General features: G+C 37.4%; 1 protein-coding gene across 5 annotated transcripts in view; it reads left to right on the top strand.

Moving 5' to 3' along the window:
- AFF4 (ALF transcription elongation factor 4) overlaps positions 1-25,630 on the top strand; it is a 101,869-nt gene that overhangs the window by 66,758 nt on the left and 9,481 nt on the right. For all 5 annotated transcript variants that reach the window (XM_059917063.1, XM_059917067.1, XM_059917064.1 and 2 more), the window contains 13 exons: positions 647-695; positions 2,931-2,985; positions 3,790-3,827; positions 4,251-4,413; positions 5,069-5,986; positions 9,002-9,090; positions 9,696-9,936; positions 14,150-14,244; positions 14,859-14,922; positions 15,036-15,172; positions 16,164-16,235; positions 24,146-24,239; positions 25,101-25,144. In XM_059917063.1, coding sequence (XP_059773046.1) covers positions 647-695; positions 2,931-2,985; positions 3,790-3,827; positions 4,251-4,413; positions 5,069-5,986; positions 9,002-9,090; positions 9,696-9,936; positions 14,150-14,244; positions 14,859-14,922; positions 15,036-15,172; positions 16,164-16,235; positions 24,146-24,239; positions 25,101-25,144 — 2,059 coding nt within the window. The remainder of the gene's footprint in view (positions 1-646; positions 696-2,930; positions 2,986-3,789; positions 3,828-4,250; positions 4,414-5,068; positions 5,987-9,001; positions 9,091-9,695; positions 9,937-14,149; positions 14,245-14,858; positions 14,923-15,035; positions 15,173-16,163; positions 16,236-24,145; positions 24,240-25,100; positions 25,145-25,630) is intronic.

Below are 25,630 nucleotides of genomic sequence, written 5' to 3'. Positions count from 1 at the left end.
TAAGAATGTCTCATCCTTACTTCTCCCCTTCCCCCATTCTCCCTCCCCAAAGCTCCCTATTGGCAACCGGGCTCATAAGCTGCACCTACTCTTTATTACCTGTATTTTTCACTTAATTTATTTTAGAACTGTTTTTATATCAGTATAAAGCTCTAGTTCATTATTTTTAAAAACAAAATTGTGTTATATTGTTGAAAGTATCGTAATTTGTTTATCTAGTCCCCTGTAGATGGACACTGGTTTCCAGTTTTTGCTGTTGCAAACCATACTATAATAAACTGTGTGTGTGTGTGTCTGTGTGTGTCTGTGTGTTTATGTATTCCTCTAGATACACCTGTAAGGTAAATTCCTTTCCTTATAATTGCTAGGTCAGTGGATATGTGCATTTACAGTATTGGTAAGATAATATTATCAGATTGCCCTCCAGAAAGATTGTATGAGTTTATAGCCCTACAAATAACATATGAATATGCCTATTTCCACCAGTATTTCATATTATTGCATTTTAAGGTATTACCAACTTGATGGATGAAGAATTTTATCCCAATTTTTTGATTTATATTTCTTTGAGGTTATATTGATAGATATTTTAAAATATAAGTAGCCATACTATAGTTGCTGATTTCTGCATTCCTTTTTGTTCCAGAAAGATATAATCCTTCTTCTAAAACTTCCAATGGGCACCAGTCTAAATCGTAAGTTTATTGCTTAGTAAGTTTAATGTTTGTCTTTTTTGCTAAAAGTCTAACTGTGGTATCGATATTTAGAACAACACTTAGAAATATGTACTTAATCTTTTAAGGCGGGGTAGGCAAACTTTTATGTAAAGGGCCAGATAGTGAAATAGTTTAGGCTTTAGGGGCCAAATGGTTTCTGTCTCAACTACTCAGTTCTGCAGTTGTAGCATGAAAGCAGCCATAGACTATGGGTGTGGCTATGTTCCAATAAAACTTTCTTTACAAAATAGGTCTAGATTTCGCTTGTGGACCATAGTTTGCCTACCCCTGCTCTGCAATTACACTTTTTTCTCATCTTTCAGAAGTGTGTGTGTTGATAGTTCGTTTTTAATAAAAAAAAAAAACACATGAAAAAATATAGGATTCTTCTTAGTAAGCCCTCCATTTGACCACTAAGTGTAGAATATGAAAGTAACATAGTTCATACTGTCTAAGTTTTCCTACTTTTATTTTGTAGGTAGACCCAGGAATATATTGGGTTGGCCAAAAAGTTCATTCGGGTTTTTCCATAACATCTTATGAAAAACCTGAATGAACTTTTTGGCCAACCCAATAAATCAAAATATGATAGGGTGGTATATTGGATGATAATAAATTCCGAGCTTAAAGAATGAACTAACTACTGAATTCCTGAGACCACAAGTTAACCCAGTGATTAAAACAAAATTCTAAAGAAACTGGCCACAGTGCTAGCTTTATACCATAACCACAGTCTATACTGATAACCTCAGCCTCTTCAGCTAAACATAGTGGGAACTGAGAATGAAAATATATGAATGCAAGGAGTTTAGCCTCACTGCTGAAGAATTCAAATTATGTAAATTCCTATTTATCATATTTATTCATGGGCAGAAAACTGATGGGAGCTTACAATGTATGTGCATATCACTTTGGTTGCTGACAGAAAAAAAGCATGAAGGACCTTGAGCGGTCTGGTAAAAGCTTTGACATATTCACATGTGTAAACAGGTTCATTGAGCTGCCATTATTAAAGCGTAAGGGCTGAGAGAATTCAGAGTAAGTACATTTCTTTACAGGAAATCAGTCATAAAGATGCACTAAGCCCTTTTCCAAAAGAAAAAACTCTTTTTCTCTGTCCCACTTAATTGGTCATCCTTAGAACACTTTTCGTGTAATCATGTGGTTACTTTGTTTCAAGGTGATCTTTTATGTGATACTCTGAATTTGGGATCAGATTTAGAAACTCAGGTTAAGCTTTGAAGGGAGAGTATAAGTAGTTGTTGGAGTGAAAGAAGATTTCCTTTCCACTGATTGGAGACTGTCGTGAAATTTTAAGAAGAAAGGTAAATGGAGCTAGTGGTAATGAGAAATTAAACATTTTCTAGTTGTAGTTCTTCCTAAGCTTTGTATTAATTTTTCCTTTCTTGTAAAAAGGCAAGGAGTGTTTTGTGGTTCATTACTCAGTTTTTAATTTTGATTTTGATTTTATGGCCTTAAGGAAAATTTAAATCTGTAATTTTACTTTCAAACACTAATTCCAGAAACTATCAACTTATAGTATTTATTTGTGTTTTTTTGATCAAGGAAGATTTGGAGACTGGAGTTTATTTTTAATTTATACATGGTTATTTCTCTTGTATAACCAAGGTTCTTACCCAAAATTGTTACATCTGCAAGGATCAGTCATCTTTCATAGCAAGGCATTTATGAACTAGAACTTTGACTGTGTGTTCTGGTTTTCACAATCGCCCAAGTGTACATATCTCTTCATGAAACACTGGGGACAGTGAAAGAGAATTGCTGATGCTTTCATTTTATCTTCCTTCCTTTTCGGAGTTATATTTCTCTAGTGGACTGTTGGGTACGCGTATGGTCATTTGTTTTAATAATGAAAGAGTTTGTGTGTATGCAATTAGAGAAAAGCTAGAGATAACAGAAGTGAGTATAAGAGTTTGTGGAAGGTAGCTTTTGTTTAATTAGAAAAGAAAGATGAATATTGTACTTATGGAAAAGTGAGCTTCCAAAACTGTTAAATTCCACCTTTCTTAATTTTTTACTCTAGATGTGCACCAAACCAGATAGAGTAAGACTTACTTGTTGTTTTCTTTATTTTTCAAGTAAATCTTTGGCTACCACAGTGATTATTCCTAGAATTATTGGTAGATATTTAATACTCTGGTATGCCATGATGAAGTTCCAAAAATAATAATCCTTTCTGCCTTTTCCTTTTAGTATGTTAAAAGATGACTTAAAACTAAGCAGCAGTGAAGACAGTGATGGGGAACAGGTATGTCTACTACTATATAATTTTGCCAGTTTCATACAGTGTTTTCATTGTGTTTTATAAGAATTATAATTGAGGGCTTCCCTGGTGGCGCAGTGGTTGAGAATCTGCCTGCTAATGCAGGGGACACGGGTTCGAGCCCTGGTCTGGGAAGATCCCACATGCCACGGAGCAGCTGGACCCGTGAGCCACAACTACTGAGCCTGCGCGTCTGGAGCCTGTGCCCCGCAACGGGAGGGGCCGCGATAGTGAAAAGGCCCGCGCACCGCAATGAAGAGCGGTCCCCGCACCGCGATGAAGAGTGGCCCCCGCTTGCCGCAACTAGAGAAAGCCCTCGCACGAACCGAAGACCCAAACACAAACAAAAATAAATAAATAAATAATAAAGTAGCTATTAAAAAAAAAAAAAAAAGAATTATAATTGAATAATACATTTATGATTCAGTTATTTAAAATAAGTTCCTTCCTGCTGTCTGACACTAGAATGTTATAGTTTTCTGCTTTGTTTTTAAACCTCCATTTTTTTCTTATTTAAAAAAAACTGGCTTTTTCTTAATACTTATCATATATCAGAATATACTCGTGAAGCATGAGATTGTTGACAAGAAGAACTAGTAACACAGCTTTTAATCTTATCCTGGCAATTATTCTTTAGGTAAAAAACAGTATTTTTGTAAGTGTTAAGTGACCATTGATGCATACATTAGAGAAGCCAGTTTTTCTATTAAGATTTCAGATATTGTTCACATCAAGCAGATAGAGTACTATTTATTCATTCACAGATTTCCTCTCATGTTTTAATTTTAGGATTGTGATAAGACAATGCCAAGGAGTACACCTGGAAGGTAGGCATCCTTTTATTTCTTGTTTTATTTAGAGTGGAAGGGTCAATCTGATAACAGTGTAGTGATAGAGTAATTGACCTTATAAAGTAAATATTATCGATTGTGATGGTGGTTTTACAACTCTGTAAATTAACTAAAAATCATTGGATTGTATACTTAAAATGGGTGAATTTTATGGTGTGTAATTTACACCACAGTAAAACTGGTTTTTAAAGGTAAGTACTAATGGCTGAGCCACATTTCAGATATTTTTAAAGGAAGTATTTATTTCATTTATAATGAAGTTCTAGATTCATAGAATTGTTAAGAGCTTAACAAATAGTAAACATTTTAAATAAAGTTCATTGTCAGATTTGAATGCTTACCTGTTGTCCCTCTTAAAAAAAAAAGCTTTTGGTCATTTATATGTTTTATCTCTTTTAGTAACTCTGAACCTTCACACCATAATAGTGAAGGGGCAGATAACTCCAGGGATGATTCTAGCAGCCACAGTGGATCTGAAAGCAGCTCTGGATCTGACTCAGAGAGTGAAAGTAGTTCCAGTGACAGTGAGGCAAATGAGCCATCCCAGAGTGCATCTCCTGAGGTGAGAAGGGGGCAAGGGGATGCCTTCCATAGGCCCTCTGAAGGCCCCTGGTGATGGCCAGTTAAGACTAGTTTCAAATATAAAACTGAAGAAAAGAAGATTACATATTCTGACAAAAAAGAAACTGAACTGTGTATCTTGGAGGAAATTTAGATACTTCAGTGTCCTTGTTATGGGAACATATTTGGTCTAGATTAGGGAACATTTGCGGTCATATTTCAGATCACTAAAATATTGGATTTATTTACTTTGGGTTTTATTTTTGTTTCAACCTGGTAATTCATGTTATTTAGTTATGGTGAAAAAAAAGTCTTAAATAGTATAAATTCACTGTAGGTTGATAAAATGTTGTTAAAAATCTCTGTGGTACCTACATCATTTGTTTACTTTCTGGAATTAAATGTACTGTATGGTCATTTGGATTCCTGACAGGGATATTCAGTAATTAAAGGCTATATATAACATTAAGCTTATCTTCTCATTCAAGTGATTAAAGCTATTAGTATTTTTAGCCTTTTGCTTTGGTTCAGTCAGAACAATGAAAAACAAATGCCTTTGTGGCATTAGGCATTATGTTTTTCCCTCTTCCTTGAGATTTTAAAGGAAGGAGAAAGTTTGAGTACTGAAAAAGCATAGTTCTTTCTCTGTTTTTCAGCCTGAACCACCTCCCACAAACAAATGGCAACTTGATAATTGGCTGAATAAAGTGAACCCACATAAAGTGTCACCAGCTTCTTCTGTGGACAGTAATATCCCATCATCTCAAGGCTATAAAAAGGAAGGCCGAGAACAGGGCACAGGGAATAGCTATACTGATCCAGGTGGTCCTAAAGAAACAAGTTCTGCTACTCCTGGACGAGACTCCAAAACTGTCCAAAAGGGATCAGAGAGTGGGCGTGGGAGGCAGAAGTCTCCTGCACAGAGTGACAGCACAGCACAGAGGAGAACTGTAGGCAAAAAACAACCCAAAAAGACTGAGAAGGCAGCTGCTGAAGAGCCCCGCGGAGGCCTGAAGATAGAGAGTGAAACCCCTGTAGACATGGCTACCAGCATGCCCTCCAGCAGACACAAAGCAGCTACCAAAGGCTCAAGGAAACCCAATATAAAAAAGGAGTCCAAATCTTCCCCTCGACCTTCAGCAGAGAAAAAGAAATACAAGTCAACAAGTAAATCTTCCCAGAAATCAAGGGAAATCATAGAAACAGATACCTCATCCTCAGACTCGGATGAAAGCGAGAGCCTTCCTCCTTCCTCACAAACTCCTAAGTACCCTGAGAGTAATAGGACTCCCGTTAAGCCCTCCTCAGTGGAGGAAGAAGATAGCTTTTTTCGGCAACGAATGTTCTCTCCTATGGAAGAGAAGGAACTTCTTTCACCCCTCAGTGAGCCTGATGACAGGTATCCACTTATTGTGAAGATTGACCTGAATCTCTTGACTAGAATACCAGGAAAGCCTTACAAAGAAACAGAGACACCCAAGGGGGAAAAGAAAAATGTTCCAGAAAAGCACACAAGAGAGGCTCAGAAACAAGCCTCAGAAAAAGTTTCCAACAAAGGCAAAAGGAAACATAAGGTTTGTAAAGGGTTTTTGTTGTTGTTGTTGTTTTTTGAACATCAGCATCTAGAATGCAATGGAAATCTCAGTAAGCCAAAAAATAGCTAGTTGAGTCAGCTATGAGGGAAAATAGAGATGAGCCTAAAGCCTCAAAGAAGCTACAGACACAAGAGTCTCTTGAAGACCACTGTGCCTCTTCCTGTCTCCTTTAGTAAAGAATTATAGTTTCTAATCAAATAAGAAATGAGCCAGTGCTTCTGTTCATGATGTGTGCTGGCCAGTATAGAGGTGAGAGTGAAGCAGAGATTGCAAACTGGCCTTCACAACATTCTTAAAATTTTGGTTTTCAATGTCTTTAGTTGGGATTATTTACTCTTCAGGTTGTCACAGTCCCGAACACTTTTTTCTCTCGTATACCCAGACCAAGTCACACTTTTTAAATTACTAATTCCAGCTAGTGAATTGACTCACCAATTTTAACATGTCCTTAAGAATTTCACCAATGCATTGTACATAGCTATGCCGTAGCTTTTTTACCTTTCAAACGCCCATTTCTGCAAGTTCAGAACTAAAAACATCTGCTGACACATTGCCAGCTCTCATCCCTAAATGCTTCCAAGATAATTTGGGTTTAGAGACAAAGCTTGGTATATATTTTAAGGTCAGCTTTTTTTAGACCCAGGAAATGTGAAAACTCATGGATATCTGTGATTGGAGGATAATAGACACATAATGAAAAGAGCTGAAAAACTTACCTATATAGATAGAGATTCTTTGGAAAAAACAGCTTGATCTTTCAGCTCTAGTGAGACATGTTTACAGGAGAGTATATTTTAATAATCTGTATTGAAGAATAATATAATTTCCCCTGATATATATGTGTGAATATGATTGTAGAAGACTGAAAACATGAGCAGGTGGACAGAATAGATACCAGAATGGCTGTGCCAGGTGGACTCAGAACAAAACTCCAATCCCAGTTGACCTTGAGAAGCTCATGTAGGAGGATAGGAAGAATATAGCATTTTCTTAAAATGAAGTGAGCCAGAGGTTTGTCCTCTCTTTTTTTCTTAAAACCACAGTACTGTGTGCTGCTGCTGATGTGTATTTGGACAAACGAGAATAATACTTCTTTTTTATTTGCACCTTCAGAAGTTGAAGATTTTTTAAAATTTGAATTTCTAGAAAACTGAAGCTTACTACTTTCAGTGCTATAGCTAATGAGCTTCCATTATTTTAGTAAAGGGATGTTTTATTCAACTAGTAAGCTGTTTAGAGCTGCTAGACTCTAGAGCCCGCAGCCTCAGATTGCTGGACTTGGTTATGGGATTTAATTAATAGAATTACATGAATAAGAGCTTGTATATGATAGTTCTGCTCTTTAAAAAACTAAGGTGTTTCTTATGGAATAAAAAAAATGGTCCTTTTGTCTTTAAAAGATACTACATGTTCTTGTAAAATTTTCAAACATTTAAAATATAATATAGAAAGTGAGTCTTTTTTACTCTTTTGTTTAAAATTTTACAATATATATAACTTACAATAAAAAATCCCCTTCCTCTAAAAGAAGTGGCCCATATCTCCTTCCCTCCCCATCTCACTGGCATATATTCCTCACAGGTTTTTTATATTAATAACTATAAGTCAAATTTTGATTTTATAAAATGTATGTATATCACCAGGAAACTGGGTGATGATCCCGCATCTTGTGGGATCTTAGTTCCCTGACCAGGGATTGAACCCGGGCCCTGGCAGTAAAAGCGCCGAGTCCTAACCACTAGACTGCCAGGGAATTCGCAGTGATGATTTTTGAGATTTGCTGCTTTGGTAAAATTAAGTGTCAGGGGCAGTTCCTGAAGGTAAAGCAGATAGTACTGAGAAGAGACCCAGCCAAGGATAATGAAGAATGTGGGTTCCTTTTTCTCATGTTTTCACATGTCCAACTTTAATCATTTGTGTATGGGAACAAATTCTTTTGTTATGGCAGAAAGTTTGCAATATTCGTGCCCTGATATTTAAGTCAATAGGAAATCTTAAATTCATCAAGCAAGTAGCTTGGGGATTATAGACAGGCCCATAGCTTTTGTTTCACCAAAAAAGTTTTTCAAAAATCATTAGGCTTGACTATAAGCGAAAAGATGGACAGTAACGAGTATTGATGAAGATATGGAGAACTGCAGTGCTGGTGGGAATGTAAAATGATGTAGCAACTTTGGAACATAGCTTAGCAGTTCCTCACAAAGTAAATATGTAGTATTACCTTGTGACCCAGCAATTGCACTCATAGGTATATACCCAAGAACAGTGAAAACATGTCCATACAAAAACCTGTACTTGAAAAGTAGAAACAACTCAGTTGATGAATGGATAAATAAAATGTGGTATATGCATACCACCATATATTCAGCCATAAAAAGAAATAAAGTACTGACAAATCTTACAACGTAGATGAACCTTAAAAATATTATGCTAAGTGAAGGGAGCCAGACACAAAGGCCACACATATTGTATGATTACACTTTATGAAATGTGTAGAATAGGCAAATCCATAAAGACAAAATGTGTAAATTAGTGATTGCCAGATCTGGGGGTGGAGGGAATGGGGAGTGACTGCCAATGGAGAACAGGGTGCTTTTTGAGATAATGAAAATATCGTAAAATTGATTGTGGTGATGGTTGTACAACTTTGTGAATATGCTAAAAGCCATTGAATTGTATACTTCTAAAGGGAATTTTATGGTATGTGAATTATATCTTAATTATAATCTCATCCCCAGCCCTCCCCAAATCATTAGCAAGATGCCACTAAAAGACTGTTGGAGCATTTCAGCTCTTCTTATCTAAAATAGGAGGCTCCTTCTCAGACTTAAAACCTAATTTATTGAGCATCGTTTAAATGAATTCCTTCACTTCACATTTATCTTCTTTCTGAAGTTTATCAGAGATAAACTGTTTGAGGGTAACTAATACTGGAAACTGAAATTTGATGAATAGAAATCAAACCTAGCTGCTTTTTTTCTATTTTTCATGCAGAATGAAGATGATAACAGAGCCAATGAGAGCAAGAAACCCAAAACGGAAGACAAGAATTCGGCCGGCCACAAGCCATCCAGCAACAAAGAGTACGTTTGCAAAACATGTTACATGTGTGTCAATCTGTTATTTGCTATTGGGTACTTTCTAACATGCTCTTAGAATGTTCCTTTTAGTAAGTGTATGTCATACACATCTATACACAGTCATATACCAAATAGTGGGAGGTTTTGCTTTTAGCTAATTGGGATGAAAAGCAATTAAGATTCAGTCACATCTTCCTCTCTCCTTTTTTTAGTGGAATAGGAGGTATTTATAGGATAAGAAAGTAAAGCTTTACTACTTTCAGGCTCGGTGACAAGCTTAGGTATAACTTGCAGGATGCTTATGAGCATTAATATCATCATTCACCATTCATCTTTTTGTTAATTTATTCAACCACTATTTATTGAATACTTGTGTGGCAGGCCAAGGTTTAGGCACTGGGTATACAACCATGATGGGGGGAAACACCAGACAAGATGTCTGCCCTCATGAAATTTACAGTTTTATTTTGTTTTGCAGAAATCATGTGTTCTAGTAATCAAATAGGGAAAAACAAATTTGTCTTGAAAGCAGGCAAAGTCAAGTGGAAAAAATCCATCACTCCTGTATGACCGTGTGGAGAAATGAGGGCATTTGTTTGGTTTGGCAGGTCATCTAAACAGAGTGCTGCTAAAGAAAAAGATTTGTTGCCTTCTCCTGCTGGGCCTGTTCCTTCAAAAGATCCAAAAACAGAGCATGGCTCTCGGAAGAGGACTATTAGTCAGTCTTCTTCCTTAAAGTCAAGTAATAATAGCAACAAGGAAAATAGCGGCAGCAGCAAAAACAGTTCCTCCACGTCAAAGCAGAAGAGGACTGAAGGGAAGACTTCCAGTAGCTCTAAGGAGGTCAAGGTAAGGCACCGGGGGCTTGAGCCTTTTGAAAAAAATCTCCTTGCCATGTGACTTCTCCAAGGTGACACTGTGCTTTGAAAATTTTGTAAACATCTTAATTTTATAGACCTGTGCATTTTTACTCTCAAAATGTCATAATCTTGTTAATAAACCTGTGCAGTGATCTGAGACCATGAATGGAATGAAGTCATCTGGCCAGATGCATATTAGTTAGGACAGAAACCCATAATTGGAAAAGTTGGTTATGGAAAAACAATTGATTATGATCAAATTTATAAATAGCTCCAGTTGTTCTGATTGGGTTCTTACCTATGGTTTTAAATGGACTTTGGATTTTTTAGAACTAGCTTTTACAAGCAAGTTATACTACTTATAAAGTGATAAAGCAACCATTTGGCTTCATGAAGAAGAAAATATTTCTTTAGCTGAGCTACCACTGGAATTATTTCTAGAGCATGATCATAATGTAGGGGAATACTGTTAATGTTTGTGGGTATGTAATTAGATCAAAGAAGCTTTTTCAAGGCTATACTTTAGGCTCTCACCCTGAATTTGTTTACCAGGTTATTTGTATTGCTTTCTAAAGTGTTCTGATCAGGAGCAAACTACCTGACAAAATTAAGAAAATACCTAGATTTTTAAGTATATAATTTACTGAATTATTTGTGACTTAAATAAACAAAGACTTCAGAGTTGAAAAAAATTGACTGTTAAAGGCAGTTAGTTGTGCTTATATAAATAATGTGGTAATTAAATCTTTTAAATTTTGAGGTAATTTAAATTGTGAACATCTCAATTGAGATATACAGAAGACTTTTTCTCCTGCTGGACCCCCGAGAGTTAGTCCTAGTGCCCTCGAGGAACCTGTTCTGTTGGCCTCTTTCACTGTCCCAGTTCTCTGTCCACCTCCTGACTGGCTCTTTCTCCATTTCCCATCCTGGAACTGTAGGATTTCAGGCCTGTGTGCTTCTTTCTTTAAATCTCTTCTCTCTCTCTCTCTCTGTCTCTGTCTCTCTCTCTCTCTTTAAGTGCACTCATTAAGTGAGCTCACCTGCTCATTTGGCTTCTGTTAGCTCATAGGTAACACTCTCTGTGTCTCTTCCTTATTGGTTTGTCAGGTTCTTGAAAGCAGGGATTTGTATCTTACTTGTTTTGTGTTTTATCCAGTGCTTAACTTACTGGATAATGAGGAAACATTTGGATCAGATGTAGTTATTTGGTATTTTGTTGTTATCAACAAAATATAAAATGTATTGGCCCTGACCCCTTTGATTTCAAGATCTTGTGGCACTTAACAGTTGTTAAAATTGTTAATGTTAGTCTTGGCAGTTCCAGTTTAGGCAATTATATATGGGTTTATTAAAGAAAATTCTATAACTAACTTAGAAAATATGCTTTTTCCCATATCAACTAAAGAAAAATTAGATAACGTGAAAAACCAAAATTACATATAATTTTTATTTTCGGTTTTTCTAGATATTTGCTGATATCAAATTTTTGAAATATGTTGGCATAAATTTTGTTCATTATAGTCTCTTATGTTTTTAATATCTATAATATTGCTACTTATGATCCTCTTTCATTTTTAGTATTAGTTTTCTGTGCCATCTTTCTCTTTTCCTTGATCAGTCTCATTAGAGCCTTATCCCTTTTACTTGTCTTTTCAAAAACACAACCTGTCTTTGTCTTTATTCTCTGTAGTTTATTTTTGTTTTCTGTTTCATTAACTTACACGCTTTATAATTTCCTTTTAATTTCTTTTTGTTTTGCTGCTCTGTTTATTAACTTTTAAAGATTGATACCTAGCTCAAGTTTTTTTAAATTAATTTTAAGTCCTTTTTCTCTAATATTCTAATATAAGCAGTTAGACTATATATTTTCCTCTAAATACTGCTTTAGCTGCATCTTCAAGATTTGGTATATAATATTTTTATAACTCAGTTTAAAAGTGATTTTAATTTCCTTTCTGACTTCGTCTTGGATCCAAGAGTTATTTAAACGTGTTACTCACTTTCCAAACATAGAGATTTTCTAGTTGTCTTTTGGTTAGTACTTCTACCTTAGTTGCAGTGGGGCTGGAAAGTGATCTCCGTGTAGCAATCTTTTGATATTTGTTAAGAGTTGCTTTATAAAAGAGCATAGTATATGGTAGATTTTTGTAATGTTCTATATTTGTTTGAAAAGACTGTGTCTTCCACATGAATTGGGGACAGGGAGCTATATAATTCAGTTAGATTAATCATGTTTTCACACCTTCTGTATGCTGACTGATATTTTGTCAGTTTGTCCTATTGCTCACTGAGAGAAGTTCTTCCAGTTTTTTTTAAATTGAGATATAGTTGATATATAACATTATATTAGTTTCAGGTGTACAACATGATGATTACGTATATGTATATATTGCAAATCAATCACCGCAGTAAGACTAGTTAGCATCTCTTACCACACGTGGTAATTTTTTTTTATTTTCAGAAACTTCAGTTTTCCATCAATAAACTTAAACTTAGGCACTTGTAGATCTGTTTATAAAACACAGAGGGAAAGCTGTCCAAGTAATGTTAGATTGCAACAGTATTTAGGAAGCCATTTCATAAACATGCAGACTGCGTAAAGAGCTTAGCATTTTCTCAAATCTCAGGGCTTTTATTTTCATTCTTTTTTTTTTTTTTAAACATCTTTTTTTTTTTTTTAAACATCTTTATTGGAGTATAATTGCTTTACAATGGTGTGTTAGTTTCTGCTTTATAACAAAGTGAATCAGTTATACATATACATATGTTCCCATATCTCTTTCCTCTTGCATCTCCCTCCCTCCCTCCCACCCTCCCTATCCCACCCCTCTAGGTGGTCACAAAGCACCGAGCTGATCTCCCTGTGCTATGCGGCTGCTTCCCACTAGCTATCTATTTTACATTTGGTAGTGTATATATGTCTATGCCACTCTCTCACCCTGTCACATCTTACCCCTCCCCCTCCCCATATCCTCAAGTCCATTCTCTAGTAGGTCTGTGTCTTTATTCCCGTCTTGCCACTAGGTTCTTCATGACCTTTATTTTCCCTTAGATTCCATATATATGTGTTAGCATACTGTATTTGTTTTTCTCTTTCTGACTTACTTCACTCTGTATGACAGACTCTAACTCCATCCACCTCACTACAAATACCTCCATTTCATTTCTTTTTATGGCTGAGTAATATTCCATTGTATATATGTGCCACATCTTCTTTATCCATTCATCCGATGAAGGAAGCTGTAATGGGTGGAACTGAAGGACTCTTTCACAAGAAAAGAAAAAAGAAGTGGTTACATGGTTTTTTTAAAATAGATTTTAAGCAGAAGTAATAAAATATATATTACTGTGTCATAGGGCTGGATGGGGAAGCAGTTGGGAGGACAGGGTCATAGCCATTGCATAGAGGTCTGTGTTGATAGGAGACAGGATGGACATGTAGATAGGAGGCAGAATAAAATTTAAGAAAGTGTCCAGGCTCTTTTTTTGGCTGTGCTGGGTCTTCGTCACAGCACTCGAGCTCAGTAGTTGCAGAATGTGGGATCTTAGTTCCCTGACCAGGGATCAAACCTGGGCCCCCTGCATTGGGAGCATGGAGTCTTAGCCACTGGACCACCAGGGAAGTCCCTGTCCAGGCTTTTGAAATCTGACAGATCTGGACTTAAAGCCCAATTTCCAGGAATACTGCTTGAAAGCTGTTTGAACTTGGACTAGTTACTCAGCCTCCTTGAGACTACTTTTTATTCTATCCTAATAGCAGTACCTATTTCATAGGGTTGTTGAAGGATTAACGATTGTGCTAAGTACTTGGTTAACTGAGTGCCTAGTAAGTAGTAGGCACATAGTAGATGTTAGATATTATTGTTGTTTTCATCGACCAGTTATTACCAGTAAATTTTGTCTTAAGTAGTACTGCTATATTGATAATAGGTTTGTGTCTTCCTTATGTTTTTACAAGTGCCAGGGTCAGTGCCTGGCACATAGTAGACCCCTGATATTAGAAAGAATATTTTTGGTTATATAAAATGGGCTCATTCCATAAAAAGGACATTTACATTCTGAAATTTTAATATTTTATAACAAGGAAATTAATTACCAAAGACAATGGAATTTTGTTTGCTTTTTAACCACTGGCTCAAATACTTTTAGTTTAATTTTAATCTCACAATTTTCAACATAGTTATATATATTTTTTTGGTCAGGAAAAGGCTCCAAATAGCTCTTCTAACTGTCCTCCATCTACACCAACTCCTGATGCTTCTAAGCCTCGGAGAACGAAGCTTGCCTTTGACGACAGGTGAGATAAATATGATTTTTTATGCATTCAAGAAATCATTCCAGTCAGCATATAAAAAACTCATTTTAATTTCTGTCAGTAACCAGAAGAATTGATTGTGTTGTGCTCACAGAATATTCAGATTTTAATTTGAAAGGCACCTAGTAGTCCAAGTATTGCTCCTTTAACTTATTAACTCCATGATTCTCATGGGGAATGTGAATAATGTACCTTCCAGTAGAATCTTACTGCTGCTGACTTTACTGTTTAAAATAAGGGCTTTCTTAAATAAGTAAGAGCAATGTTGGTTTTTTTCCCCTCCATTTTGATAAAAGGTTATTTTTCATACCCACATTTTGTTTACTCTCAATCTTTCAAACAACTTGGATAAGTTAGCATTTAATACTAGGGAGTTTGATTTCTGTTTTCCTAGTAGAAAATTTGCCAAGTTGGCCAAAATGATTTATGCTCTTAACCCAATATAAACATTCATCAGAAAAAACTGAATTGAATGTTTAGTAATAGTTCATTTTCTTTACTTGAGGACATGAAAACTGAGGAATATTAGAGACTAAAGTGAACTAGTATTATGAAAATATTTACCCTTTTACTTATAATAAAAATTTACATTGCAGAAATTATTCAGCAGACCATTATTTACAAGAAGCAAAAAAGCTAAAGCACAATGCAGATGCATTGGTATGTAAATATTCTTCTCACATTTATATATTTAATCAAATTAACTTAAATCTTCATTTGTTCTCATAGTACATCAGTGTGGCTCTCATTTACCTTTATTCTCCTTTCTTCAGTCTGATAGGTTTGAGAAAGCTGTATACTATCTTGATGCTGTGGTATCTTTCATTGAATGTGGGAATGCATTAGAGAAAAATGCTCAGGAATCCAAATCCCCATTCCTTATGTATTCAGAGACAGTGGAGCTCATCAAGTAAGTGGGAAGACTTGCCACATCACTGGCAATAATATTTCTCTGGTCCTTCTAGGAAAAGACTAATATAATTATATACAGTAAAGCTAAAGAGGATCCTTAGTCCTTTATTGTCCTTGGATAAGGAGAACTAGACACTTCAGTGCAGCAGTCTCCAACCTTTTTGGCACCAAGGACTGGTTTTGTGGAAGACAATTTTTCCACAGACCGGGGGTGGGAGATGGTTTTGGGATGATTCAAGCGCATTACATTTATTGTGTACTTTATTTCTATTATTATTACATTGTAATATATAATGAAATAATTATGGAACTCATCATAATGCAGAATCAGTGGGAGCCCTGAGCTTGTTTTCCTGCAACTAGATGGTCCCATCTGGGGGTGATGGGAGACAGTGACACCCAAAGTGTGTTGCTTATGTCCAGTCTACTCTGTAAGATACAGCTTAATTGTCACTTGCCACTCACTGATAGGGTTTTGATATGAGTATGCAAGCAATTGATTTATTATGGTCTCTGTGCAGTCAAACCTCTCTGCTAATGATAATCTGTATTTCCAGCCACTCCCCAGCGCTAGCATCACCGCCTCAGCTCCACCTCAGATCATTAGGCATTAGATTCTCACAAGGAGCACACAACCTAGATCCCGCATATGCGTAGTTCACAGTAGGGTTCATGATCCTATGAGAATCTAATGCCGCTGCTGATCTGACAGGAGGAGGAGCTCAGGTGGTAATGCGAATTATGGGGAGCAGCTGTAAATACAGATGAAGCTTCGCTCGCTCGCCCACTGCTCACCTCCTGCTGTGCTGCCCAGTTCCTAACAGGCCACAGATCAGTACCAGTCCGTGGCCCAGGGGTTGGGGACCTCTGCTTTAGTGGGTATTTTTGCCTTTATTTAGGTTTGATTCTAATGTTTAGAGGACTAAAGAGGTCATAAGACAGATGAAGTATTATATTTTGTGTCATTTGTTTCTTATATTATCTCACAGATACACCATGAAGCTAAAGAATTACTTGGCACCAGATGCTACAGCTGCAGATAAAAGACTCACAGTACTTTGGTAAGTGTTGTGTGTTTTAGCCTCTGCTAGATGACAAAGCAGTTTCATAATGAATTGTGCTATGTTCTTCTGAAAGTTATCCTTGAATCTTCCTTCCATAACTCAGTCATAAATCTGTTCTTGATGGGTAAAGTAGAAAATAACTCAGAATTCCTACAGAAATATTTAAGTTGTTGTGAGTCTGATCCATTGCCCTCTTGGCAAAAGCCTTGGTAGAGGGGGACTGATATTAGAACTTTCTGTTGTCTTAAGTGGTCACTTTTTCAGGCTCTGGTTTTTTGGGGTTTTTTTATATTTAACTATAGTTTATTTTTATTACTCTCAGACTTCTGTTGTGTATTGAAGTAAAGGTGGACACTATAAAAAATCCAGGCTCTTCTTTTGGTAGCCTCTCTCTCCATTTACATATACATATACCTTACCTTAGGGAGCAAACATCTAGCTTGCTCAGGATAAAGAATATGGTTTGTTTGCTTGTTCCCAGAGAGATAGTTTATTTGTTGTGGGTATATACTTTACCTGGCACATGTTTAACAACTGGGAGTGCAGTCTTGGGAAAAACTGACATGGTCCTATTTGTCATGGAGTCTAGTGTCTAGTGTGAAAAAACGGAAATTAATCAAATAACCACACAAGTATATGAATTAAGTACTTTGAAGGAAAAGTTTATGTAACTATAAGGGTAAAATGTAGGGATACTTAATCCTTAGGTAGAAGAAACATGTACACAGCTGGATAGTGGAAAGAAACTGGAAACTTTCTGTCAAGGAACTAAAAGACAGGGAGAAGTAAGTGAAAGTAACAGGAGAGGTAGGCAGTGATGATCATGCAGGGCCTTTGTAAGCCGCTTTGGGTTTATATATGTTACGTCAGAATTGTAATATTCAGAGCCAGGAGTCAAGATGGCGGCATGGGAAGACGCGGAGTTAGCGTCTCCCCACAACTAGGGCGCCTGCCAGACGCTGGCGGGAGACCCTGACACCCAAGGAGACGGGAGGAACCCCCAAGCGACCGGGTAGGACGTGGGGGCACTGAGGGGAGAGCAGAAGTGGAGGCAGGACAGGACTGTGCCGCTGAGGGGTGGCTGGGATGGGGGAGGGGTTCCCACGCCCGGAGGGACCCTCGGGGGCTCGGATCAGGGGGGGAGTGCACCTAGCGTTTCCCCTGCCCAGTTGGCCCAGGAAGCCTGCCCAGCTCTCAGGCCAGGTCCTATGCCCTCAGAGGCCCGCTCCAGGCTGTGTTGGTCCCGGGGGTGTAGGAGGGAGGGTGGGGGAGAACAGGAGAGGCAAGTGGGAGGGACCTTCCAGGACCTGAGGAGCAGGAGAGGTGAGGAGGGCATTTGCCCCGCCCACTCGGGCCTAGGCCTGACCCCCGCCCCCCAGGGCCTTTTCCAGCCCTGTGGGTCCTAAACATAGGCCCTGCCCACAGCCTAAAAACCCCACCCCTGCCTAAGCCCCACCCACACAGCCAAGGCCTTTTCTCCTTTTTTTTTTCCCCCTTCTCTTTTTTACTATTGTGGTTCTGTTTTACTTTCCAATTGTTGTTTCATCTATATTTTTATTTTTATATTCTTTCTAACATATCTGTTAGTTTTCTAGTCTAATTTTATTTTTCACTCTTTGTTATTGCTCTGCTATTTTTTTCTTTTTCTTTTTCTTTTTCTTTTTTTGCCACCCTGCACGGTTTGCAGGATCTTGGTTCACGAGCTGGGGATTGGGCCAAAGCTCCTACTGTGGGAGCTCCGAGTCCAAACCACTGGACTAACAGAGAACCTCAGACCCCAGGGAATATTCATCAGAGTGAGGTCTCCCAAAGGTCCTCATCTCAGCACCAAGACCCAGATCTACCCAACAGCATACAAACTCCAGTGCTGGAAGCCTCAGGCCAAACAACCAGTAGACAGGAAAACAATCCCAACCATCAAAAGAAAAAAAAAAGAGAGAGACAGCAAAAAAAATATGTCACAGATGAAGGAGCAAGGTAAAAACCTACAAGACCAAATAAATGAAGAGGAAATAGGCAATCTACCTGAAAAAGAATTCAGAGTAATGATGGTAAAGATGATCCAGAATCTCGGAAATAGAATGGAGGCACGGATTGAGAAAATACAAGAAATGTTCAACAAAGATCTAGAAGACCTAAAGAACAAACAAACAGAGATGAACACCACAATAACTGAAATGAAAAATACAGAATCAATAACAGAATAGTTGAGGCAGAAGAACAAATAAGTGAGCTGGAAGACAGAATGGTGAAAGTAACTGCCAAGGAGCAGAATAAAGAAAAAAGAATGAAAAGAATTGAAGACAATCTCAGAGACCTCTGGGACAACACTAAATGCACCAACATTTGAATTATAGGGATCCCAGAAGCAGAAGAGAAATAGAAAGAGTCTGAGAAAATATTTGAAGAGATTATAGTGGAAAACTTCCCTAACATGGGAAAGGAAATAGTAACCCAAGTTCAGGGAGCACAGAGAGTCCCATACAGGATAGACCCTAGGAGAAACACACCAAGACCCATATTAATCAAACTAAGAAAAATTAAATTCAAAGAAAAAATACTAAAAACAGCAATGGAAAAGCAAAAAATAACATACAAAGGAATCCCCATAAGGTTATCAGCTGATTTTTCAGCAGAAACTCTGCAGGCCAGAAGGGAGTGGCAGGATATACTTAAGTGATGAAAGAGAATAACTTACAACCAAGATTACTCTACCTACCAAGGGTCTCATTCAGATTCAACGGAGAAATCAAAAGCTTTTCAGACAAGCAAAAGCTAAGAGAATTCAGCACCACCAAACCAGCTTTACAACAAATGGTAAAGGAACTTTTCTAAGTGGGAAACACAGAGAAGAAAAAGACCCACAAAAACAAACCCAAAACAATTAAGAAAATGGTAATAGGAACATACATATCAATAATAACCTTGAATGTAAATGGATTAAATGCTCCAACCAAAAGACACAGACTGGCTGAATGGATACAAAAACAAGACCCATATGTATGCTGTCTACAAGAGACCCACTTCAGACCTAGGGACACATACAGACAAAGTGAAGGGATGGAAAAAGATATTCCATGCAAATGGAAATCAAAAGAAAGCTGGAGTAGCAATACTCATATCAGATAAAATAGACTTTAAAATAAAGACTGTTACAAGAGATAAGGAAGGACACTACATGATGATCAAGGGATCAATCCAAGGAGAAGATACAACAATTATAAATGTTTATGTACCCAACATAGGAGCACCTCAATACATAAGGCAAATGCTAACAACCATGAAAGGGGAAATCAACAGTAACACAATAATTGTAGGGGACTTTAACACCCCACTTACATCAATGGACAGCTCATCCAAACAGAAAATAAATAAGGAAACAGAAAATAAATAAGGAAACATAAGCTTTAAATGACACAATAGACCAGATAGGTTTGATTGATATTTATAGAACATTCCACCCTAAAGTGGCAGAATACACTTTCTTCTCAAGTGGATATGGAACATTCTCCAGGATAGATCACATCTTGGGTCACAAATCAAGCCTGGGAAAATTTAAGAAAATTGCAATCATATCAAGCATTTTTCTGACCACAATGCTATGAGATTGGAAGTCAGTTACAGGAAAAAAAACTGTAAAAAACACAAATACATGGAGGGTAAACAGTGTGCTACTCAGTAACCAAGAGATCACTGAAGAAATCAAATAAGAAATAAAAAAATACATGGAAACAAATAACAATGAAAACGTGACAACCCAAAACCTATGGGACTCAGCAAAAGCAGTTCTAAGAGGGAAGTTTATAGCAATTCAGTCTCACCTCAAGTAACAAGAAAAATCTCAAATAAACAATCTAACTCTATACCTAAAGCAACTGGAGAAAGAAGAACAAAGAAAACCCAAAGTCAGTAGAAGGAAATAAATCATAAAGATCAGAGCAGAAATAAGTGAAATAGAAATGAAGAAAACAGTAGCAAAGATCAGTAAAACTAAAAGTTGGGGACTTCCCTGGTGGCGCGGTGGTTAAGAATCCACCTGCCAATGCAGGAGACATGGGTTCGATCCCTGATCCAGGAAGATCCCATGTGCTGCGGAGCAACTAAGCCCTGTGCGCCACAACTACTGAGCCTATGCTCTAGAGCCTGCAAGCTACAACTACAGAGCCCACGCACCTAGAGCCCATGCTCCGCAACAGGAGAAGCCACCACGATGAGAAGCCCACATACCACAATGAAGAGTAGCCCCCGCTCACCACAACTAAAGAAAGCCTGCACACAGCAACAAAGACCCAATGCAGCCCATAAATAAATAAACAAATAAACAAAACTTAAAAGTTGGTTCTTTGAGAAGATAAACAAAATTGATAAACCCTTAGCCAGACTCATCAAGAAAAAAAGGGAGAGGATGCAAATCAATAAAATTAGAAATGAGAAAGAAGTCACAACTGACACTGCAGAAATACAAAGGATTATAAGAGACTACTACAAACAACTATATGCCAATAAAAATGGACAACCACAAAGAAATGGACAAATTCTTGGAAAGGTACTATTTTCCAAGACTGAACTAGGAAGAATTAGAAAATATAAACAGACCTATCACAAGTAATGAAGTTGAAACTGTAATTAAAAATCTTCCAACAAACAAAAGTCCAGGACCAGATGGCTTCACAGGCGAGCTGTATCAAACATTTAGAGAAGAGCTAACGTCGATCCTTCTCAAACTCTTCCAAAAAATTGCAGAGGGAGGAACACTCCCAAATTCGTTCTATGCAGCCACCATCACCCTGATACCAAAACCAGAAAAAGATATCACAAGAAAAGAAAATGATAGACCAATATCACTGATGAACATAGATACAAAAACCCTGAACAAAATACTAGCAAACAGAATCCAACAACATATTAAAAGGATCATACACCATGATCAAGTGGGATGTATCCCAGGAATGCAAGGATTCTTCAATATACGCAAATCAATCAATGTGATACACCATATTAACAAACTGAAGAATAAAAACCATATGATCATCTCAATAGATGCAGAAAAAGCTTTTGACAAAATTCAACGCCCATTTATGATAAAAACTCTCCTGAAAGTGGGCATAGAGGGAACCTACCTCAACATAATAAAGGCCATATATGACAAACCCATAGCAAACATCATACTCAGTGGTGAAAAACTGAAAGCATTTCCACTAAGATCAAGGGTGTCCACTCTCGCCACTCTTATTCAATATAGTTTTGGAAGTTCTAGCCACGGCAATCAGAAGAAAAAGAAATAAAAAGAATACAAATTGGAAACGAAGTAAAACTGTCACTGTTTGCAGATACTATACATAGAAAATCCTAAAGATGCCACCAGAAAACTACTAGAACTATTCAGTGAATTTGGTAAGGTTGCAGGATACAAAATTAATGCACAGAAATCTCTGGCATTCCTATACACCAACAACGAAAAATCAGAGAAATTAAGGAAACACTCCCATTTACCATTGCAACAAAAAGAATAAAATACCTAGGAATAAACCTGGCTAAGGAGGCAAAAGACTTGTACTCAGAAAACTATAAAACACTGATGTAAGATATCAAAGATGACATAAGCAGATGCAGGAATATACCATGTTCTTGGATTGGAAGAATCAATATTGTGAAAATGATTATACTACCCAAAGCAATCTACAGATTCAGTGCAGTCCCTATCAAACTACCAATGGCATTCTTCACAGAATTAGAACAAAAAATCTTACAATTCCTATGGAAACACAAAAGACCCTGAATAGCCAAAGCAGTCTTGAGAAAGAAAAACGGAGCTGGAGGAATCAGGCTCCCCGACTTCAAACTATACCATAAAGCTACAGTAATCAAGACAGTATGGTACTGGCACAAAAACAGAAGTATAGATCAATGGTACAGGATAGAAAGCCCAGAGATAAACCGACGCACATATGGTCACCTAATTTACGACAAAGGAGGCAAGAACGTATAATGGAGAAAAGACAGCCTCTTCAATAAGTGGTGCTGGGAAAACTGGACAGCTACATGTTAAAGGATGAAATTAGAACACTCCCTAACACCATACACAAAAATAAACTCCAGATGGATTAAAGACCTAAATGAAAGACCAGACACTATAAAACTCTTACAGGAAAAACACTCTTTGACATAAACCACAGATCTTTTTTGACCCACCTCCTATAGTAATGAAAATAAAAACAAAAATAAACAAATGGGACCTAATTAAACTTAAAAGCTTTTGCACACCAAAGGAAACCATAAACAAGACGAAAAGACAACCCTCAGAATGGGAGAAAATATTTGCAAATGAAACAACGGACAAAGGATTAATCTCCAAAGTGTACAAACAGCTCATGTAGCCCAATATTAAAAGAATAAACAACCCAATTAAAAAATGGGCAGAAGACCTAAACAGACATTTTACCAAAGAAGATGGATGGCCAAGAGGCACATAAAAAGATGCTCAACATCACTAATTATTAGAGAAATGTAAATCAAAACTACAATGATGTATCACCTCTCACCGGTCAGAATGACCATTGTCAAAAAATCTAGTAAATGCTGGAAAGGGTGTGGTGAAGAGGGAACCCTCCTGCACTGGTGGTGGGAATGTAAATTGATACAGCCACTATGGAGAACAGTATGGAGGTTCCTTTAAAAACTAAAAATAGTACTACCATATGACCCAGCAATCCGACCACTGGGCATGTACACTGAGGAAAGCATAATTCAAAAAGAGACATGTATCCCAATGTTCATTGCAGCACTATTTACAATAGCCAGGACATGGAAGGAACCTAAATGTCCATCGACAGGTGAATGGATAAAAAAGATGTGGCACATATATACAATGGAATATTACTCCGCCATAAAAATAAATGAAATTGAGTTATCTGTAGTGAGGTGGATGGACCTAGAGTCTGTCATACAGAGTGAAGTAAGTCAGAGAAAAACAAACACTGTGTGCTAATGCATATATATGGAATCTAAAAAAAATGGTACTGATGAGCCTAGTGGCAGGGCAGGAATAAAGAGGCAGACATAGAGAATGGACTTGAGGACATGGGGCGGGGGAGAGGGGAAGCTGAGGCAAAGTGAGAGTAGCATTGCCATATATACAGTACCGAATAAAATATTTAGCTAGTGGGAAGCAGCAGCATAGCACAGGGAGATCAGCTCGATGCTTTGTGACGACCTAGAGGGGTGGGATAGGGAGGGTAGGAGGGAGGCTCAAGAGGGAGGGGACATGGGGAATATATGTATGCATATGGCTGATTCACTTTGTTGTACGACAGAAGCTAACACATTATTATGAAGCAATTATACTCCAATAAAGATGTATAAAAAAGAAAGAATTGTGATATTCATAGTTGAGTCCCTAGTTTTACTGTTTTACATTATTTATATTGTAATTTGATGTAGAGATTCTGCCCTGAAGAGATTTTTTTTTTTTTTTTTTTTTTTTGCCACGCCATGTGGCCTGTGTGATCTTAGTTTCCTGACCAGGGATTGAACCCAGACCGTGGCCGTGAAAGCACTGAGTCCTAACCACTGGGCTGCCAGGCAATTCCCCCGCAGGGATTTTTTTAGTCCATATGTTATAATAACATGTTGGTGTCCTGTGGGTGAGGTTTTGATTTTTGAATGTCAACAAATAGGAGGCTAGTCCTAGGTCTCTTCCCCTTCCTTCCTCTCCCTAGGGTACCATATGTACCATAAGAAGATCACGTATTTTGGTTTTGCCTAAGAGTTAGTGTTGTTGTCCTTATGCCATGGTCTGCTTCCATGAGCCAGTCATGTAGTCTGGCACGACGCAAAGGTTGTCTATACAGATGTGGCCAGAGTCTGTTGTCCTGGTGGTAAATAAGCTGCCCTTTTCCATTGGCTAGCCTGCGATGCCAGTCTTTGCTGTACCTGAGGCTATTCAAACTGAAGAAAGAAACTGCTCTGAAGTATTCAAAGACATTAACAGAGCACCTGAAGGTAAGTGTGCAAAAGAGGAGTATCTGTTTCCCAGGGGACAAAATTTATAAAGTCTCCTATCTCCACCCCAGAAGTGCCCTTGTGTTTTCCCTACCAGAGCAGGGGAGAAGCTACTATTTGGGAACTTTCAAATAGTTTGATGTTTAAACTGCACCCCTATCTGATTGTAGAACCTATGTAGCCATATTCAGTAACTCTTAATAATATTTCAGTAGATGTAGCCTATTTTTATCACAAAACCTAATTTATACTTTTTAAATGGTCTTTTGTTTTCACTACCATCCGTCCTTAAACTATTCTCTTAGTTTCCTAAAATATCTTCTTACGTTTTTTCATGATAGCACTACATAAGTCTTCCTAAAATTCTGCCCTGATTATGACTTGGGAACCTTTTGTAGCTTATCATTCCCTGCAGGGTCAAGTCAAGTCAAAGATTCTTACCCTGACCTGCAAGGCCCTCAAGATCTCTCTCTCTCTCTCTGTGTCGTTCTCTCGTTCCTTTTCTAAACCTTTGCGGTAGATAAACTATATGGGTCATATACATTCTCTTTTCTGCAGCCTTTGTACATAGTATGACTTACCTCTCTTTGCCTTCTCCCCTGTTCTTTATCCATCTGAATGTTACTCATTCTTTGTCTCTCCTTTTCAGTCTTCCAGAACACCCCAGCTCCCATCTAAATAACTTCCTTCTGTTGCACATTTACACACACACACACGTTTTGGTTTCTTAAGTTTGTAAACTTTCTTAAGATCAGTACTAGCCCAATGCTTTTGAATATATTTAGTACTTCATAAGTAGTGTATTTTTGTTTTTTGTTTTTGTTTTTGTTTTTTATTAAGTATATTCTCTTTTCTCCACAGAATTCTTATAATAATTCTCAAGCACCATCACCAGGCTTGGGAAGGTGGGTAAATTTTATTCTATAAAATATTATATGACAAGTTTATTTATTTTTATGTAAAAGTGGAATGGGTTTGGCCACTTTCCAAAAATGGAAAGATGACAACTTTAAAAAAAAATTAAGGCCATGTCTAATAATGTATTTTTTAAAGTATTTTTTTCTGGTTTTTTTTTTAAGTTGAAAATATCATGAACATGATCTTAGATTAAAGAGAGGACATTTCACCTGCAGAAGTCTAAGTTTTTTACAGCACCTCAACCCTTCTCACAGTTTGATTTCTATGGCTAGCTGGGTTTTTATCACCTTGAGCTTATCTTTACTCATGTTTTGACACAAATCTAATAACAGTGGCATGATTATGGTTTCTCCTCCATTCCCACATCACTCCCAGCCCACCCACCCACAAAAAGGAGGAAAAACACCATGAAATCTTTTTTTTTTCTAAGTTTATTTGTTCAATTATTGTGTTTATGCTAATCGACAGTCTGC

Source organism: Balaenoptera ricei, chromosome 3 (assembly GCF_028023285.1).
Source record: "Balaenoptera ricei isolate mBalRic1 chromosome 3, mBalRic1.hap2, whole genome shotgun sequence".
Classification (NCBI taxonomy): Eukaryota; Metazoa; Chordata; class Mammalia; order Artiodactyla; family Balaenopteridae; genus Balaenoptera; species Balaenoptera ricei.
The sequence above is the reverse complement of the archived record's forward strand: the minus strand, read 5'-3'. Positions and strand labels throughout refer to the sequence as shown.